The sequence below is a fragment of the Strongylocentrotus purpuratus genome, unplaced genomic scaffold (assembly GCF_000002235.5).
Source record: "Strongylocentrotus purpuratus isolate Spur 01 unplaced genomic scaffold, Spur_5.0 spur5_scaffold_11, whole genome shotgun sequence".
In the NCBI taxonomy this organism is placed as follows: Eukaryota; Metazoa; Echinodermata; class Echinoidea; order Camarodonta; family Strongylocentrotidae; genus Strongylocentrotus; species Strongylocentrotus purpuratus.
Window position 1 is genome coordinate 31,303,252 of NW_022145596.1, and position 21,252 is coordinate 31,324,503.

At 39.4% G+C, this 21,252-nt stretch overlaps 1 protein-coding gene across 1 annotated transcript; it reads right to left on the reverse strand.

Moving 5' to 3' along the window:
• LOC584730 (iduronate 2-sulfatase) lies at positions 1 to 20,500 on the reverse strand. Its single transcript, XM_030981157.1, has 7 exons — positions 20,255 to 20,500; positions 7,598 to 7,740; positions 6,523 to 6,700; positions 5,708 to 5,796; positions 4,643 to 5,074; positions 2,698 to 2,824; positions 1 to 1,867 (listed from the first exon to the last, which is right to left on the reverse strand). The coding sequence occupies exons 2-7, from the start codon at positions 7,604 to 7,606 to the stop codon at positions 1,134 to 1,136; spliced, it is 1,569 nt and encodes a 522-aa protein (XP_030837017.1). The 5' UTR covers positions 7,607 to 7,740; positions 20,255 to 20,500; the 3' UTR covers positions 1 to 1,133.
• Positions 20,501 to 21,252: the final 752 nt, after the last annotated feature.

A 21,252-nucleotide genomic window follows, 5' to 3' on the forward strand; every position in this document is an offset into this window, starting at 1 on the left:
TTATTGTAGGAACCCTTTAACAACTACCCTTCGTCTTGCAAACAAAGAATACTTCTTTAATCAATTTGAAGTCCACAAAAAAGATATGATTGACACAGAAAGTCATAAACTCTGCCCTAAATAAAAATAACAACAAATCACCAATGTAAGAAATTAACACTGTCGTCTCTGTAACACAAGATCCTTTGCAAATAGCGGAAAGTCTGAACAATTACTTTACAATCGTTGGCCCAAATCTTGCCAGTAAAATTCCCAATTCAAGGAGACCTTTTCATTCCTTCTTAAAGCTTGACACTAACCCACAATCTATATTCTTAGTTCCAGTACAAGAGACAGTATTAGCTATAATACCCTGAGCCGATGTTTGACCGTAAACAAAACAACTCATATTTCTCGATGATCTCATGACTGAAGCCAGTAAAGATAAAAGAATTACACATCTGTTTACAAGGGTAGTCATCATAGAAATCTATCTGATATCCTTATTACTCAAAATATTTTCTTTCAAGGAAAAGAAAGTCGTACTAAACGCAAACTACATGGTGGCGTACACAAATCACAGAGACATTTTTTCTAGATCTCGACTCCGAATTGAAAGCTGGTCGAGAAGCTGGTTGTCTACAATTTTCGGTTACGTTAGCTTGCTAATGTACAAACACATTTAGAAGTGTACAGGTTGATGTTATTGCTTCATTATTGAAATAAATGATTACATTGTGAATTTTACATCAGAAGCGCAATTTGATTTATTTTACATTGTCAAAAACTTAAATGGTATTCCCTATCGCACTTCAAAATGTTCAAGGGGTTACAATATTAAGAGTACACTTTTGTGAAATACCCGTTTAGGGTGTGAATTCGGGGGGGGGGGGGGGAACCACGCGAAATCCTCATTTAGGGTGTACTTTGGCTTCAGAAGAAATCCTCGTTAAGCCTTTAGGGGTGTCTAGAAAACCTGGTGGTCACGCATGCTTACAGTATTTCTACATGACTAAGATGCATTGGAATTTTGTTCAGTGGAAATTTCTTAGAATGAATAAAAAATAAAATAAAAAATCTGGCTTTCACTTTTAATTGTTGTTGTAGTTTGAACAACCTCTTGGCTTTAAGATGAAGGGCGATTCCATTGGGCTTCATGCAGGGACGGGTAAGCTTTCGCGCCAGCCCATCTGTAACTGATAGCTGAGTTGCTTAACGATGTCCTTAAACTTTGGATCAGCAGCAACATTTTGGTTTTGATCATAGTCAAAGCCATTGATGTAAAGTTCTGTAGCCTTTACATCGGTCCAGTTACCTTGGAAGGTTTTTGGATTGAATCCTATCCATTCGGTGTAATGGTGATCCTTGGTCCTCATGGAGTACCCCATGACAGTAATGTCACCCAGACTAGGGACATCAGTCTTTTTGTTTGGGGTTACCCCTGGACGAGGATACTGACTGAATGTGGCATTCTTCCATCTGCTGTACCGCTTTGAAGTCAACTTCTTCATGCCATCTTTCTGCAGAATGGCGTTGGAGCCTTGGACTGGCTCTAGGAGAGGGGCGAAACTGTACCCCTCTGAACATAAGGTGACATTGAAAGGCTCTGGAGGACATACAGGTGGAACAGTGATGCCAGCGAGATCAGAGAGTGTGGGGAACAGATCAACAAGTTCTACAAACTCAGTAACAACCATCCCACTGTCAGCAGATGATTTTACAGTGTCTTGAGATTGAATCATCTTTAGAGAATTTTGAAGTTGATTTTTGATTGGCGATGACCTTGGCTTGTCTGTAACACCAGGAATGTGAACGATCAAAGGAACTCTTGTCGCCAGTTCATAGTTAGAGAACTTGCACCATTCTGCGTGCTCACCTAATTGCCACCCTAAGAAGTAGAAAGCAAAAGGTTATTTTTAATACCGGATGAGTACATTATGAACACATGTGCCAGGCCCCTCAAGCTTTGCCATGTTGTATGCATCCAGGTGAAGAAATATATTCCCAGAAATCTCTGCCTTTGCATGGATTTAATAATTTAATGAATCATGATCACATTTCGGAAGAAATTAGTTGCGTGGTATGCCGTCTTTGTATCATTCAGGGTTATTTACTCCCGACAAACATTATTCTGCTTTAATCACTATCCTTAGGTGCAGGGGCGGTGATCCCGGGGGGACGCCCTCAATTTTTTTAGGGGGGGATCGTCCCCCCTGGAAATTTGAAAAAGTGAAAAACAAATTGTATAGCATATACTGAATAATGACTGCAACACACTTTTAGGCTCTGGAAGGCCCAAGAGTGCAGCGTTTAGACTAATAAAATTGCAAAAAAAATCTCGCTCGGTCGCTACGCTCCCTCGCATAACATCCTCGTAAAAAAAAAAAAATCGCATTTCGTCCCCCCGGTCATTAACAGAAATCACCGCCCCTGCTTAGGTGTATCCACATAGCTCTGAATTTAAAAAAAACTCATCACTAATGGAAAGTATATAAGCCATCAAAAGTACTATTAGAAACAACAATAATGGTACGGTATATGCAAGGTCGAGAAATGAAGCCATCATACACACCATAAATATGTATAATCTGAAGTATATTTATAACTTTTCCACAAATAAATTACAAAAGAGTTTTTTTTTTTAAAGGCGAAAGGGGTACGTGAAATAGAGACTGAGAGGGGGAGGGGTGGTTGGGAAATTTGAGGAAATTAACAAACCATGATCCCCAAAGAGAACGACGATGGTATTGTTTGAGAAGCCAGTTTCATTAAGGGTTTGAAGTAGTTTTCCGACCAAGGAATCCATGTAGGATGCAGCAGCATAGTAGCTCTGTCTCATCGGAGCCTGTCCGGGAAATAACAAAAATGCTCAGTGATTAATAAATAAACATGACAAATACAGGATTATCAGAAAAAGGGTGGCTGAATTAAGTTTTGTTTTACTTATAACACTGTCTTTCTTTCTGCTTTATTTCTTTCTTTTTGTTATGTTTTGTTCATGCTTCTCTCTCTGTGTGTGAATCACTGGCGTACTGGTTGGGAGCTTGGGGCGCTAGCCCCCCCCCCCCCATAAAATTAAACCATGGCCTATTTTCAATTCCATACAAGTGATATCACATGATTTTCAATAAAATGCGCGTTTCTCCATTTCTGTTGCAAACTGACACATTCCCAAATAGCCAGGAAGAGCATATGTTTTTATAGTCACTAATTGGCCTCAGTGGCCAATAACAGTAACACTAGTACCTTAATGTGTAACTGTTTTCATGGACTTGTCCTCATTATGACATTGTAGGCAAATTATGAATGCATCCCATTAAAGCATGGTGCAGAACACCATCGTGTTTGTCGGACGGCTCTCTGGTTTGATCAGGGAGACTCTAATTTAACAGAAATATGTCGAGAACAGATTAAAGGATTTGCTGGTTTGTATAATGATTTCTTGTATGTTACACTTTGATCGATACAATTGATTGGTAAAGTAGATAGTTGCCATTCAACTGATTTCGTTTTATAGCAGTGATAACGTATTATTGTGGGTGGATGAAGAGCCTCATCATAATACAAACAACATATAGGCCTAATACCAGATACCGTTTAAAGAGATGCCAACTCTCAATATTGAAAAAGCTAAGTCCATAATCGTGGGAATGACATCCACTGCATCACATCCTCTCAATGCTCGTTCGTTTCGTTCCCTCGTTTATACGTCTGGGTACCTCATTTACAGGCCCGTACGCAGGGGGGGGGGGGGTAAACAAACAAAAAGTATCCCCCCCCCCCAAGCCACTGAACGAAATATCTGACGACGTAATTTTCCAATTTCCGGGGCACAAACAAAAAATGTGCTTCCCCCCCCCCCCCGCTTATTCAGCGGCTGGCTGAGTCGTTGCGTAATTTTCGGCACGATTTTCAAATTGTAAAACACCCCCCTTGAATCCTGCGAATCCACTGCTCGTTCATATTAATATATTGTAAGCAATGTAGTTTTGTGAAGGTTATTTGGGGTGCATATTTGCATAATTATCTTTCCGAGTTCATGAAGAAAAAAAAATTCTCGGTTGGTCGAATCGTAACACGCTTACCCATTTAGTACATGTCGTCAAATCAAAATTTCCTTCTTAGGTATGCCCAGATTGCACATTTTCAAATCGAAAAATTAAAAAGCTCCCTATCGTGGGAGGGGGACACCCCCTCCCACACCCTCCCCTGCGGGTCCCCCCCCCCAAAAAAAAAATCTCGGTCGGTCGAATCGTGACACACTTATCCATTTAGTACATATTGTCAAGTCAAAATTTCCTTCTTAGGTATGCCCCAGATTGCACATTTTCCAATAGAAAAATGAAAAAGCTCCCTACCGTGGGAGGGGGGACACCGCCTTCACACACCCTCCTCCCGCTCGGTCGCTACGTTTCCTCGCAAATATTGCGCCCCCAAATGTTTTCTCTCATTACGCTAGTGCTCTAAATGATTGGGGGGGGGGGGGGGGTTAGCCATCTGATGCAGTCCTCCTAATTAACCAATTGAAAATAAAACACATTTGTATACGTTTGAGTGTAAATTCATCAATTCGGCCCATTTCATGCATTGCTGTCAAGTAATGTCAAAGAACAAAATCTAAAATTAAATACATAGTTTTTGTTAGATCAAGGCATTATCTTACATGGAATTGAAGTGGTATCGTTCCTAAGGGGAAGCTCATATTCATAGCTGTCACATCCTCTGACGTTCTCATATTGTAATAATCTTCATAGGCGACATCCGGCTGGGTTGGAGACCGGAATGGATTGGTTGCAATAGAAACCGACTCGATCGGGTACAATGATTTGAATTCCTCTGGGTACTTCCACGGAATGTGCGGTTTGTGAAATCCAACGGCCAAGAAAAAAGGCGGTTGCATGTCCTGAGATGACTGACCGGTTTCAGTCGGTTTTCCTTGCTTGTTTGTTGGATGTAGGGCTATGGATAGGTTCTTCAGGATAGATGATGAGAATTCTAGAGACTGGATATCCGGGAGTGATTTTTGTGGCATGTCACTTACGTTGACTGGACACATTACGTTATAATGAAGAGTGCCATCCAAATTGGGACACACCTATAAAAAGAAAATAGCGAAATATAGGATAGTATTATATATACACAAGTATATACATCATAATTATATATATATGTCTTTTTTCAGTATATAAAAGTTATATAATGACTGTTTTAATATTAGAGGCATAGTTGTTTTTATACTCTCTCAGGGAGGTTACATCGTGCTATTGCCCGAGGCGTGCCGAGGGTAATAGCATATATATATATATATATATATCTAGTCCTTGATCAATTATTTTGGGGTAACGCTGAAATTGCGCCCGCTATAAATTATTATTGTAAATGTTCTGATCACCCGCAAGCATTAATGTCATCCCTGAGGAAGGGGGAGCGCACCGAAAATTTAGAAAGAATATTATGAAGTTGGCACAAGATGTATTTCTTCAAAGTGTGATCTCTATACTTTCGAACACTGCCAATACATGGATGAATTAATCAACATATAGGCCCTAAGATATAGCCTATATACCCATCTAGCCTACCCCGCCTCCCCCTGTTTTAATTACGGTATATCGGCAGCGCAACTGTCCTCCGACGGTAGGCCTATACACAAAACTTTCTTCTTTTCTCACACCAAAATCGATATTTTGGCCAAGAAAGGCGTATCTTAATCTAAACAAGATCTACTAACCTTGGCTGCCTTGTATTGTATTGTCGGTGGATGGTAAGGCGGAACAGACCAGCTGTATGGATAGTCATCTTGACCACCACCCGTTTTGCCTTGTCAAACCAAACAGAAATTATCCAAGGTCATGAATCTTTGTCCGATATTAAATGGCGTTGGAATTATAAAACAAATCAATTTATTAAAAGAAAGGAGTTACATTGTGCTTTACGTATTATGCGTCGTATCATGAGTCCCTGCGAATGTTTCGAACACAATTTATAGGCCTGCGTTTTTAAAAGGTGAAAAATCTTTACCAAGCTGTGCTTCCGCTTTATAAATCATATGCCATATTAATTTTTACCTTGTATCACGATAGTTATTACGTCTTGATTTCGTTTAACTAGTATGTCTTCAACTATTTCCCTACGGTACCGCGCAAAGAGAAAGAAATGCTTCAGTGATGCCTGATATATACTTTATGAATTTTTGTATTAATCTTTTTCTTCTCCTTTTTACTCTTCTTCTACTTCTCCTTCATCATCATCTTCTTTTCCTTCTAGATTTTCTTCTTCTTATCATTATTATTATTATCATTGCATGTAGGCCTATCATTATTATTATTATTATTACTATTATTATTATTATTATTATCATCGTCATTGTTTTCATCATTATTACTGTTATCAATATAAACATAATCATCATCATCATAATAGGAGTTATCGTTACTATCATTGCGATTTCCATTTATGAAGAAAAAATACCAGCCAGTCTAAGCCGATTTGTAAAAATTTCGGCAATAAACCGTATTAGAATGAATGTATAAGTTATGACGATACCTGGATGAAAAACCTTTCCTACTGACGCTGTGAAGTATCCGTTATCTTTGAAGTGTTGTGGTATGGTAGTGTAGTTGCCTGCATGTGTCCTCCAGTAAGACCCGAAGTCATAGAGCCGAGTGGTGTCGGGTCGACGCCCCGTCAAGAACGATACGCGACTGGGGGCACACACTGATTGCTAGAGAGAGATAATAAAAAGCATGAGTGTCAAGGACAAAACGGCCGAATACAATATAAGAAACTCGCAAGGATTCTACTTTTTTAAAACATAATAATGGCCAAAATAGCACTCATGATTTACAAATGTTGGTGAAATAACATGATTTTCCGGGTTTCTTTTTTTCTTCACTTATTTGTAAATTATAGTTCCTTTCTTCTTCCCCCTCAAAAAAAAGAGAGAAGATTTTGCTCATTACGCCACTGATATGATATAAACATCAACACAAACCATTATAATTTGTATTGATGAAATATTGATTGCTATACATGTATTATGTTGGGAGTCTTTGAGGCACCGTTCAAAGGTTAAGTTCACATCACATTCTGGTATACATCAAAGTTGATTATAAGTTGTAGAAATGAACCCCCTTGTCCTTACCTGCACCATAATTGATGCATATTCATTGTGAATAGCGTACTCCACAAGTCGATAGCACGATTTTTAGGTCAACAACTTCTGACTTTCAAAGCTTTGGATTTTGAGTTTTCAGAGAGCTAAATAAATACTTCGATGACAGATACTAAACTGGCATATAATTGATATTATTATAATCTATGGCTTATCAGTTTTCCGTTGATATAATCATTCATCCATTTCATTTTTCAGTTCGGATACGGTCTTTAAAAAATATTAAACCCCATTAATTGAAAAGCCATCTGTACTAGTTTGGCCAGGGGATTAGACCTTCTGCAAGGTCACTGACAGGTGGTTATCTCATCAAATCAGCTCTCAATATTAACATAAGAAAAAGAGGATCATGGGGGACCAACAGGCACTGTTTAGGCATTGTTTGCTATATAGAGGGTACAAGTAGCTATAAGTAGTACAGCAGGGCTTAAACCCCGTTGTCGTTACCTGCACCATGGCGTTGGTGAAGAGAGCAGATCTGGATGCAAGTTGATCGATGTTTGGTGATATGATGGGACCCCCATAGCATCCAAGGGATGCTCGTAAATCATCTATCACGATGAACAGAACATTCGGTTTCTCTGACAAAGCTGTAACCATAGCAAAAAATTAAAATAAAATTGGCCTGATTGATTTGGTGATAATCATAATTATCATAGGCCTAAAGTATGTTAATTGATGATAATAATAATAATTAAAAAAATAATGATAATAAAAACAAATGACAATAATAATAATAATAATAATAATAATAATAATAATAATAATAATAATAATGATATTAATACTATACTACTTCTACTACGTCTACTGCTAGTACTACTACTACTACTACTACTACTACTACTACTACTACTACTACTACTACTAATACTACTAATACTACTAATACTACTACTACTACTACTACTACTACTACTACTACTATACTACTACAAGTGCCAAATGATTTCTTGTATATAATATTATAGCGCTCATGTATGGCAAACTTGTCATCCTGGCGCTCCACGTTTCATATGATGTGCGTGTAGCATATGCAAGTTACCTTATCTAGCGGCTGAGACAGGGGGCAGTTTCCAGAGGGGGTGCGTGACACTGCCCCCTCTCTCCCCACCCATACATTTTTACCCGGGATCTCCTAATATAATGGGTTTATTTTTCTTTTCTTTTTTGTTGTTGATACTTTTTTAATAAAAACTCCTTTCGGCCTTTTCAAGTCTGAGAACCTGTTCCTTTTCTTGAGGGTAAACAAAATACTCTATAAACTTGTTGGTAAAATCGGTCTGACAACTTCTAATCCGATCATTTTTAAGACATGATGACCCCCCCCCCCCCCCCGAACCCATTGCACAAAAACTTACCATTGATGGTAACTACCATGGGAACCTTGATTTTGATTGGCTGTTGAGCCCGGTTGCCATGGTAGTTGCCATTGAGGGTAAAGTTACCATAAATTGTAGGTTTTATGCAACGGGGCCCGGGAGGGGGCCTGAAGCATTTTGGGATGGGGGGGGGGGGGGAGCAAAAATTCCAGGGGCAGTGACGTAATGAGAAAAAAAGTTCGGAAGGGGGGGGGCAGACGAAAAATCTGCATCACCACCAGTCTTACACGTTACATGCAGGTCCCGCGGAACGTTTTTCAAAGTGGAGTATTATCGATCAGGTAGAGCGTAAATTGGCGTGGGGTCCAGGGCATGAGCCTCGGCAGGGGGTCAAGGGGCTGAGCCCCCGGAAGCTCAGGGGTTTTAGGTATTTAATTACGATTAGATGAGCATCCAGGGGCCCTCTGTAAGGCAATTGACGTGTTCCAGGGGGGGGGGAGAGCCCCCAGAAGCTCAGAGGTTTTAATAATTAACTATGGTCAGATGAGCATCCAGGGGCCCGCCTTAGGTGGGGTCCGGGGTGGAGCTCCCGTAAGCTCTGGGGTTTTAAGCATTTAATTACGGTCAGATGAGCATTTTTTATACCTTATTTGTGACATTGGCAGGTCACTTATTTTTTTCTCCGTCTTTCTTTCTTTTTCTCTTTAACATACTTTTTAAAAAAGGAGGGGGGGGGGGGGATCGAGCCCAGCCACTTTGCACACCATGACATAAAGGCTTCTAAATAAGGCCTAAAAAAAAAATTGATGACTTGGCGTAACCCGCCCGACCCTATTTTTATCGCCGACCCTACGCTTTTTTTTTATTTATTTATTTTTATTTATTTTTTTTTAAATTTTATTTTTTATTTTTATTTTATTTTTTATTTTTTTTTGGATAAAGGATTCTGAAATACTGGAGACATTTTTTAACTGTTTGTTATTACAGAGCCATTCACAATTGTAAATATTTTCACAAGTTGTAATTGGCTACTCTTTTCAACCCTCATTCTTCAAGATTTTGGATACATGTTAACATGTTAACATGTTAACCTCTAGACAAGTTATAAAAATGCTAGTCAATACATTGTGAAAATACTAATATTTGTGAACAGCCCCTTCTAAACCTACATATTCACCTGTTTATCCTGTTGAAGACAGTGTCTGAGATATCTCAGGCTGGGGTCTGTTGGAAACCTATTAATGCGTTCGTATGTTTGCATTTTATGTGCATGAGGGTGTATGTACATGTACATGTATGTATGCAGGGGGGGGGGGCAGGTGTATGTATGCATCCCCCAGGTCCCAAGGTGATCAAGATTTCAACAATTTCTTGCTCACTTTGCTCACACAGTGTGTGTGTCCATATATGTGTGTGTCCATATATGTGTGTGTCCATATATGTGTGTGTGTGTGTGCGTGGAGTTATTTGAACATATTGTGGTCTACCCCTCTCATCAGTATGGAGCGCCAAAGGGGCCAATATCAACAGTCACAAAAACAAACAAAGATGCATACAAACAAACAAAGAAGCATACAAACAAACAAAGGACAGAGCAAAATAGACAAAGTACCCAGAAGAAAGGACCAATTAACAAAGAATAAATCAAAGGTCAGAGCAAAATAGACAAAGTACAGGTCAGAAGAAACAGAGGGCGTTTTGGTTTACGGTAAGCAAATAGACATCAAGCACGAAAACGAGAAAGGACAAACTCAAAAGGACATCAGCTCAGCTACGAAGTGACCCTCAAAGGACAACAGAGGGCGTTTTGGTTTACGGTAAGCAAATAGACATCAAGCACGAAAACGAGAAAGGACAAACTCAAAAGGACATCAGCTCAGCTACGAAGTGACCCTCAAAGGACAACAGAGGGCGTTTTGGTTTACGGTAAGCAAATAGACATCAAGCACGAAAACGAGAAAGGACAAACTCAAAAGGACATCAGCTCAGCTACGAAGTGACCCTCAAAGGACAACAGAGGGCGTCCTCGAGGTTTTTTTCTTTTTAATCTAGGGCCTACTCCAATATAATACGCTGTAGGTCAATACAACAAATATGGGCTTTCATCGAAAGGGTGCGGTGCGGTGCGGTGTGGTGTGCTCAACGCACCCATTCGATAAAAGAGGGGGGCCTTTTCTCGAAAGGGTGCGTTGAGAGCGGAGTACCATTTTAACACACCCTTTCGATGAAAGCGGGGGGGGGGGGGGCTTTTCTCGAAAGGGTGCGTCGACTAGTCTTTCGCATCAGTCGTTTAAAATGAGGATCTCGGACAGAAGGTAATAGTTGCCAATTTAAGTATATCGAAAATGTATTAAATGAAATGGAATGGTCTTGATTACAGAGTGGTCTCTTTGATGGGGGAGACAGAGAGAAGGAAAAAAGGGAAAGGGAAGATAAAAGGAAAGAAAGAAGAGGAAGAAGAAGAAGAAAAGAGGGAAACGGGGGCGAAAGGCTCTTGCCTCCCCCCCGCCAAAAAATAAATAAGAGAGAAAGAGAGAAGGGAAAGGGAAAGGGAAAGAGAATAAAAAAGGAAAGGAAGAAGAATATGAAGAAAAGAGGGGCTCTTGCCTCCTCCTCCTCCCCCCGCCAAAAGATAAGTAAGAGAGAGAAGGGAAAGGGAAAGGGAAAGAGAAGATAAAAGGAAAGAAAGAAGAGGAAAAAGAAGGAAACGGAGGCGAAGGGCTCTTGCCTCCTAGCCCTTCTTCCCCTCCTCCCCCCCCCCCCCGCCAAAAAAATAAATAAGAGAGAGAGAGAAGGGAAAGGGAAAGAGAAGATAAAAGGAAAGAAAGAAGAGGAAGAAGAAGAAAAGAGGGTAACGGGGGCAAAGGGCTCTTGCCTCCTTTCTTTCCTATTCTCCCGCTTTTTCGTTTTTCTCTTTCTTTCTTTTCTTTCTTCTCTTTTCTTTCCTTTCTTTTCTTTTTTTCTTTTCTTTTTCTTTTTTTCTTTTCTTTCCCTTTTACTCTCTTTTTCCCCCTCCCCCTTTTCTCTTTTTCCCGACGGCAGCGCAATTTTACCGACAATATCCTGACAGGTGGGGGGGGGGGGGTGTCGCACCCCCACACCCCCTTTGGAGACGCCCCTGCCTTCGCCACTGTTGGCGACCACAAGGCTATCAATACAAATTAAGACATATTAATGAAGATTCTTTTTTAATGTTGCAGAGAGATAAGTATTTTCTCTATGAACTTGTTTAATGGAAAATAAATAATATTAAAAACATGAATACTATAGCGGTATAATGATGAGAGAGATGATTTAAGTCATACTTTTTTTCAATGTGATTGGAGTGGACTTGAGGGTGGGGGGGGGGGGACCTCCTAAGATCTCGGCCGTTTCACAGCCGATCGCCGCGAAAATGCATATTTATGGTAATTTATGCAAACAAGGTCAGAGAATTCACATTTTTACCCATAAATCATATATAATTCATATTCGAGCGTTCTTTTTCACTTCATATATTCGTTAGAATAATAATACGACAACAAAGTTGGAAGAGCCAGTTTATCCCTATGTTATCTCTTGTTTTGATTATTTGTATTTATGTATTATATTATTTTGTTATTTCATTTCATTTCTAACCACAGTTCAACTATTTTTACCCCAAATCAAACAAATTTACTTGAAACAAGACCAAATAACCAATGTTTTCTCTATTTTAAAAGAATAAATGGTATTTCCATATGTTTGGTACATAAATCACAAAAATGAGCGATTTTAGATTTTTTTGACATGCAAAAACAAAAGGTCACGTGACTCCGCAATTATACGTCCGATTTTCAACAAAAATATGTTTCAAAAGATGCGTAAGACTCGAAAGAAAAAAGTCATGAAAGAAAAACTGCCGCGGTTCCGGAGTAGTCGCGAAATTACTAGAGAGCACTAATCTTTTTTGGGGCCCTCAAAAATTTGAAAAATCGTACCCCCCCCCCCCTTGAACGCCAGGGGGGGGGGGGTATCTCCCAAAAACGGTAAAAATTAACGTGTTTTTTTTACACGTTTTTTTCACAGGGCGGAGCCCTCAGAAGCTCAGGGGTATTAAACATCAAAATTAACGTCGGATGAGCATAATTTTATACCTTATTTGTGACAGTGGCAGGACACAATTTGGTGTTGGGTCCAGGGGGCGGAGCCCCCAGAAGCTCAGGAGTTTTGTCCATTAAATAATTATTATTTTATACCTTATTTGTGACACAGGGGTCACGAATTGGCGTGGGGTCCAGGGGGTGGAGCACCCAGAAGCTCAGGGGTTTTGGGCAATAAATAACGGTCAGATGAGCATATTTTTATATCTATTTGTGACACTGGCAGAACACAAATTCTTCTTCCTCTTCCTCTTCTTTCTTTCCTTTTATCTTCTCTTTCCCTCTCCTTCTCCAACATAAGATGCAAGACGGATATATATCGACTCACCTTCTTTCCAAGAACCATACGGGCCTGGAATTTACTTTCCCCCCCCCCCCCAGCATCTTTGCCTGCGACGCAGTCGAAACCTTCAAAGCCGGACTCTTATGGGAAGCCATCCAAGGGGGTAATATAATCATAGTCCCTCCCCACAACTGCAATGTGATGGGACTTTATTCTAAAATGTTCTAGAAGCAACAAACACTCTCTCTCGAACGATAACGTTCTTATTGGTCATCTTTATATCCCTCTTGAGGATCAGGACCAGGATCAGAACAGATTCTCTCTCTCTCTCTTATTTATTTTTTGGCGGGGGGGGGGGGGGAGGGAGGAGGCAAGAGCACTTCGCCCCTGTTTCCCTCTTTTCTTATTCTTTTTCCTCTTCTTTCTTTCCTTTTATATTTTCTTTCCCTTTCCCTTCACTCTGTTTCTCTCTCTTATTTATTTTGTTGGCAGGGGGGGGGCAAGAGCCCTTCGCCCTTCCCCCGTTTCCCTCTTTCCTTCTTATTCCTCTTCTTACTTTCCTCTTATATTTTCTTTCCCTCTCCCTTCTCTCTCTCTTATTTATTTTTGGCGGGGGGGGGGGGGGGGGAGGGCAAGAGCCCTTCGCCCCCGTTTCCCTCTTTTCTTCTTCTTCTTCCTCTTCTTTCTTTCCTTTTATCTCCTCTTTCCCTTTCCCTTCTCTCTCTCTCTTATTTATTTTGTTGGCAAGAGCCCTTCGCCCCCTTTCCCTCTTTTCTTCTTATGCTTCTTTCTTTCCTTTTATATTCTCTTTCCCTTTCCCTTTCCCTTCTCTCTCTCTCTCTCTCTCTCTTATTTTTTTTTCTGGGTGGGGGAGGGCAAGAGCCCTTCGCCCCCGTGTCCCTCTTTTTTTCTTTTTCCTCTTCTTTCTTTCCTTTTATCTTCTCTTTCCTTTTCCCTTTCCCTTCTCTCTCTCTCCTATTTATTTGTTGGCGGGGGGGGGGGGGGGAGAGGCAAAAGCCCTTTGCCCCCGTTTACCTCTTTTCTTCTTCTTCTTCTTCTTTCTTTCCTTTTATCTTCTTTCCCTTTCCCTTCTCTTTCTCTCTCTCTCTGATTTATTTTTTGGCGGGGGGGGGGGGGGGCAAGAGTCCTTCGCCCCCACCTTATTCCCTCTTCTCTTCTTATTCTTCTTTCTTTCCTTTTATCTTCCCTTTCCCTTTCCCTTCTCTCTCTCTCTTATTTATTTTGTTGGCAAGAGCCCTTCGCCCCTTTCCCTCTTTTCTTCTTATGCTTCTTTCTTTCCTTTTATATTCTCTTTCCCTTTCCCTTTCCCTTCTCTCTCTCTCTCTCTCTCTCTTATTTTTTTTTCTGGGTGGGGGAGGGCAAGAGCCCTTCGCCCCCGTGTCCCTCTTTTTTTCTTTTTCCTCTTCTTTCTTTCCTTTTATCTTCTCTTTCCTTTTCCCTTTCCCTTCTCTCTCTCTCCTATTTATTTGTTTGGCGGGGGGGGGGGGGGGGGAGAGGCAAAAGCCCTTTGCCCCCGTTTACCTCTTTTCTTCTTCTTCTTCTTCTTTCTTTCCCTTTCCCTTCTCTTTCTCTCTCTCTCTGATTTATTTTTTGGCGGGGGGGGGGGGGGGGGCAAGAGTCCTTCGCCCCCCACCTTATTCCCTCTTCTCTTCTTATTCTTCTTTCTTTCCTTTTATCTTCCCTTTCCCTTTTTTCCTTCTCTCTGTCTCCCCCATCAAAGAGACCACTCTGTAATCAAGACCATTCCATTTCATTTAATACATTTTCGATATACTTAAATTGGTAACTATTACCTTCTGTCCGAGATCCTCATTTTAAACGACTGATGCGAAAGACTAGTCGACGCACCCTTTCGAGAAAAGCCCCCCCCCCCCCCCCCCCCCGCTTTCATCGAAAGGGTGTGTTAAAATGGTACTCCGCTCTCAACGCACCCTTTCGAGAAAAGGCCCCCCTCTTTTATCGAATGGGTGCGTTGAGCACACCACACCGCACCGCACCGCACCCTTTCGATGAAAGCCCATATTTGTTGTATTGACCTACAGCGTATTATATTGGAGTAGGCCCTAGATTAAAAAGAAAAAAACCTCGAGGACGCCCTCTGTTGTCCTTTGAGGGTCACTTCGTAGCTGAGCTGATGTCCTTTTGAGTTTGTCCTTTCTCGTTTTCGTGCTTGATGTCTATTTGCTTACCGTAAACCAAAACGCCCTCTGTTGTCCTTTGAGGGTCACTTCGTAGCTGAGCTGATGTCCTTTTGAGTTTGTCCTTTCTCGTTTTCGTGCTTGATGTCTATTTGCTTACCGTAAACCAAAACGCCCTCTGTTGTCCTTTGAGGGTCACTTCGTAGCTGAGCTGATGTCCTTTTGAGTTTGTCCTTTCTCGTTTTCGTGCTTGATGTCTATTTGCTTACCGTAAACCAAAACGCCCTCTGTTTCTTCTGACCTGTACTTTGTCTATTTTGCTCTGACCTTTGATTTATTCTTTGTTAATTGGTCCTTTCTTCTGGGTACTTTGTCTATTTTGCTCTGTCCTTTGTTTGTTTGTATGCTTCTTTGTTTGTTTGTATGCATCTTTGTTTGTTTTTGTGACTGTTGATATTGGCCCCTTTGGCGCTCCATACATCAGATCATCCCCAAGGTCTGAGGACCTATCTACGCCACTGTATGTATGTATGTATGTGTATGAATAAGCAAAAAAAAAAAAAAAAAAAAAAAAAATCGCCCTACCTACCCTAATTTTCAGTGACCCGTTACGCCAAGTCATCAATTTTTTTTTTTAGGCCTAAGCGTATTTCGCCTGACTGTAATGTGGGAATTTCTTATATTCCAACAAACGCATAAAAAGGTATGACTTACAAAAAAAATGGAGAAAAATGCCGGAAAATCATGTCACAACATCAACATTTATAAATCACCTGTTTCGAATAAGAAATACATTACCCCCCCCCCCCTATCAGTACGCCAACGATATGCGCGTATCGCTATTATAGAGACTCAATTTAAAATACCGTATAGGTGGCACGCGCAATGTTTATGAAATTTAATTCCTGTGAACTTTCCTTTTTCTTTGAGTGGAATTGTATATGTGATTTAATTCAGGTTTTTATTATTGTTACGTTCTTTTGGATTAAAAATACAAACCATGTTTACTCCTTTACTGTTTTTTTTTTTTTTGGAGGGGGGGGGGGGCGTTTTTTTTTTTTGGGGGGGGGGGGGCAAAAATGCGTTTTTTTTAATATACGCTGTCTTGGATTTCGTTTTCTTATACATGTAAGTAGCATTTGTTTTTATATTTGTATTTTCATTTATTCACTTAGTCAATATAAATGCAGAACCTCTCGTTTTAAACAAAGTGCAATACCAAATTGTATTGATCTTCTTAATCATCGCTGATTGTTTTAAGTTTTTCTTTAAAAACCCAATCTTTTTTATTTCTATATTTGAGCAGTTGTCTTTTTAACCAGACCATTATTTTATCTGTCATGGTTTTGTACGATTATGTTGATATGTTTCATGAATAGATATTCTTTCCTATTTATATGTATCCTCAATACTTGTAAACATATACATTTCAGCTTTTTACTGAGCTGCACTGGCTACAACATGTGCATCCTACTCTATGTTTTTCGAAATAAAACCTTGAATTGAATCTTTAATTACCTTCAAACAAAATTCTGGACAATTATGAGCTTGGTTTTCATTTTTATTTAGGTCCAAAAATCCCCAAGATGTTAGGCCGGTATTCGGCGAAAGTTTCAAGGACGATTTCAAATGCTAAGAAAAAAGATAAAAAACAAATCTGGCCGCCCACCTCGGGTGCAAATGTAACAACGTAGGAACTAGTATAATTTTCCCCACAATTAACTGGAACTAAATATAATGGCAATGTGTCAAGCATTTGTCATAGTTTTTGATTAAAATTATCTTATTGGGGTTCTTTAAAATGATGTTTAATTGTTGAAAATCTGTCCACCTTTAATAATCAAAGAACAATATATATATATATTTCTGAGGTATATGATTTGTTGGTACAATGTATATCATTACAATTGCCCCATGGGTGTGGCAAATATAACACTTGACTTCCGGTTATGAAACGATAATGGCTTCAAAATAATAAAAAATCATGCCAATATATGCACCTTTAAGTAAGTATTTAACTAGAATAAAGTTGATATGTCAGAATTATAAAAAATATTTACAATTGTAACATGGCTACATGCAGGGAACAGTAGCAAACCGAGAATAAATATAGAGTTAGTGAATTGCCAACTATCTTTGTGTCAAGTTTAGCTAGCGGTACAGTGCCCCCCACCCTTGAACTTTTTTCAATTACCCCTAAAATGCCCCTGGTTACAAAGAAAGAGTGCCACTTTAACTTTGTAAAAAGTGCCCTATCCCTTTTATGTCATGTTCAGTGTTATTTTGGATTTCCTCATTTTCGTAAATTAACTTTTACAACATTGCATTCAGCTACATGTATGAAGAACTACGCCGGGTCAAGACACTTCCTGTCACATACAAACGAAGCTTAATCTGAATGTGGCCTGATATATATTGATCCTCGCCGGGGACAAAGGGCGTTGCCCTAGCTACAAGGCCACGGAGTAGATCCTTACATAACACCTATCGTTCAGGGATGATCCTACATGTATGTTGAAACCGGGGACAAAAGTAACACGTTGCAGAGCTAGGTAACGGAGCTATATGCTCCATGCATCCCTATATTAGGAACACGCTCTACCACCGACCATACACATTTCGTTGCCCCACATCTGTCCTAAGGGAATTTAGACAGGTCCATGGGCAGGTCAATATATCGAGGAACTTTTTACAGCCAAAAACATCGGAAGTAAAATCTTGAATTACCTTTAAGAAAAAATCTAGACCAATAAGAGCTTGATTTTCATTTTTTATTTAGGTCCAAAAAACCCCAAGATGTTAGGCCTGTATTTGGCGAAAGTTTCATGGAGGAATTCTAATTCTAATGAGCAGTAAAGTGTTGCGTAATCCAAGTGGTATATACATGTAACATTATCCTGGTACTATTATTTTAACAATCAATTTGTATGTAAAAATGCTTTCAGTACTTCTTTCTTCGATTAAAAAAAAAAGGAAATTAACTCGTTTTCAGTCATATTCTTTTAAAATTGTTGTATCATTGATAAATGTTCAACATGATTCAGTATCGCGTCTGGCAAACTGATATGTACATTTTAAATTCGATTCTATATGTTTGAAATAATGTTATCTAAGTGTGAATAAATCGCTGGAAATTGAACATAACTCAAAGTCTGTATTTTATGTTGTGTTATTTTTGTACGTACATGTATTTCATTTACTATATACAATACATGTTTAGAATGTTTGCAACTCGAGGAGATTTCCAGAGAGTAAAGAGAGATTGGGAGGGTAAGAAATATATATATATATATTTAGAGAGAGAGAGAGAGAGAGAGAGAGTGGGGGGGGGGGGGGAGAAAAGTGAGATATGTACAGTATATTAAAAAAAGAGTAAAATAGAGTGTTTGTGTGGACATACAAAGAAAATATTATAATTATAATTACGATGATAATACCATTAATAAGAATTAGACAAATAGTAACAATAATAATAATGACAATGATAATGCAACGGTGAAGAAAAATACTATAATAAGCCCTCAAACAGCTTCCTGAAAAACAGTCAACTACAATGACAAATTATTAACAGAGTAGAGAAATAAAGATAAATAGATTTTCTCTCTACTTAGATAAAATCCCCATCGCGCGATCATTTTTTTTCTTCCTATTTAGCTATCTCTCTCTCACACTCTCTCTCTCTCGCTCTCACTTTCATCCACTGCCCTTTTATCTTACTCCCTCTTGCTGTCATTATGTTTCACTCTCACCTTATTGTTTACCTTTCCTCTCCGTTTCACAGCCTTTCTACTTATCATGTCTATTTTTCACTTTGTTTTGCCCTTCTGTATTTCTATCACTCTATTTCATTATCTCTTTTTTTCGGACACCTTTTTTTGCTTTCGTCCTCCCTATTTCTCTCTTGCATAGTTTTTTTTCCTTCTTATCTTTATCATGCCCTTTCAAGCCTCATTTCCCTTTAAAATGTTCCCTTCTCCTCGTAGCCATCTTTTTTCCTTTACTATTTCATCTATCATGTCTTCCTCTTTCTGACGTTTCACTACCTCGTCTCACGGGTCAGTATACGATACTAGAAAGTGATGAGGTTTATACACGAATATAAAGTACTGTAATTACCCGATGAATACTGAAGGTAAGTGGTGAAGAAAGCAATCGATGTAAACAAGACACGATTAAACGATTGTGCAGCTGGTCGAATCATCCTACCAATGCCCTCATAACCATATTTACACGATTACACGGTTACACGTTTGTTGCATCTGGTCGAATCATTCCACCAATGCACTTAGCTATTTACACGATTACACGATTCAGAGCGACATTCTTCAATCGTGTAAATTTACACGATTACACAGTCACACGATTGTTACATCTGGTCGAATCATCCCACCAATGCACTTAGCTGCACGATTACACGATTCAGAGCGACATTCTTCAATCGTGTAAATCTACACGATTACACAGTTACACGATTCAGGTGAATCGTGTAAACCGTGTAATCCAAAAAATATATCGTGTAATCGTCACTATGAACATGAATGACAAAGAAAGCGGACAAAATATACAGTTTCTCAGGTACATAAAGGAACATCCCTTCACTGCTATTATGTAAAAAGGTGAATATGCATGTGACACCTGTTCTACATGCACATTTTTACATAATAGCAGTGAAGGGATGTTCCTTTGTCTACCTGAGGAACTGTATATTTTGTCCGCTTTCTTTGTCATTCATATTCATAGTTGGAGATTTTCGCGTGTACTGTATGTGCCCCCCCCCCCCCCCAAAAAAAAAAAAAAACCCATCAAACTCTGGCTACGGCCTGCTTAATTGCTCTGCCGTGTAGAGCTATATAATTACATGCAAGGATTCAATAATTCATGATGATAACTTTTACAGGGGGGCTTACACCCTACAAGCTCTGCTTTTTAGTTTGCCCTCCTTCCCTTTCAATTTCATGTTGATTTTTTTTAATGTATTGTATTGTGCAAATTGATCTATATGTATATAAATATGTGAATATGTTAAAATGTACCATCATTGTAAATATGAACGATTGAAAGAGGAAAAATAAATGAATTGAATTGAATTGAATTGAATAATGTTTCAGATCACAGGTAGTATCACCCCCCCCCCCCAATACATTCACCAACGGCTTATCATTATTGTTGCCAAATGAAATGCCCAACGGTATAAAACATAAGAGATCCTAAATTCCTACCTGAGTTGGAAGAGACGTGCGCAGCAGAACACACAAAATAGCCACGATATTCTTCATAATTCCTTCAACAATTAGCCTATATCTATGACCGCAAACAGAACCGTTTGGAGCAGGTTATATGATCAGGGTGCAGACCGTGTGTGTTCTCAGCTTGAATTGTAAGCAGTAGATCTTGACAGACTGCAATTTGTCTCCATGGTTGAGTGATTCAGAAAGAGCGAATTGGTCTAAAACCATTTTTTTGAGCGTCCATTTTTTCGGAGCGTCCGATATAATTGTCGGGGTGATTGTCCCGGGACGGATGGCCATGATTAGAAACAAAATAGATTGATTGATAATAATCCTGTGATTCGGTATTTTAAACTGTTGTACACGCGTGTACTTGAAAATAATAGTGTGTCCAATGGCGTACGCAGGAGTTTTTCAAGAGGGTGCTACATAATATAAAATTGGACGGCATCATTATAATGTGACCCCGCGAGCTAGGTAGCGAAGCAACCAAAAAGGAGAGGGGGTGGGAGGGGGTTATTCCACCCATCGTTGTGAATTTTGATATCCTAGCTTTTAAAAACATGGGGTTTTCCTGCATTTCAAGTTTTCCCCTCCATATTTTACCGAAAATAAAGATAGACATATGAAATAGAAGACATACATGTACGTTACAATGATACTCAATCCACATGTCAGATTAAGTAAAATGTGAGGAACCTATATTGAAAAAGCGGTGCTTGTATATTATAGGTTCCTGATAAGTAGATGAAACTGTAGCAGTAGATCGAGGCAGCAGGGAGAGATGTAACTTAGATTTAATTTAATTTTAACACAATGGAATGAGGACATTTGTATACAAATACGTTAGCACCAATACCTAGAGTCACCTGGTTAAAATGCGTATTAGTCAGCCATGCAAATTGGTTAGCAAGGCTGACGTATGGATATAGTAATTAATTCAAGAATATAATACACGAAAGGTCAAGCTGCATCAGATTGCTCTCTCC

Excerpts from the sequence above, each read along its gene's own strand:
- LOC584730 (XM_030981157.1), bottom strand. Across the intron at positions 5,797-6,522 it reads AGGAAAGGTTTTTCATCCAG|GCAAAACGGGTGGTGGTCAA; the intron begins GTATCGTCATAA and ends TGGTTTGACAAG. Across the intron at positions 5,075-5,707 it reads TACAATACAAGGCAGCCAAG|GTGTGTCCCAATTTGGATGG; the intron begins GTTAGTAGATCT and ends TTCTTTTTATAG.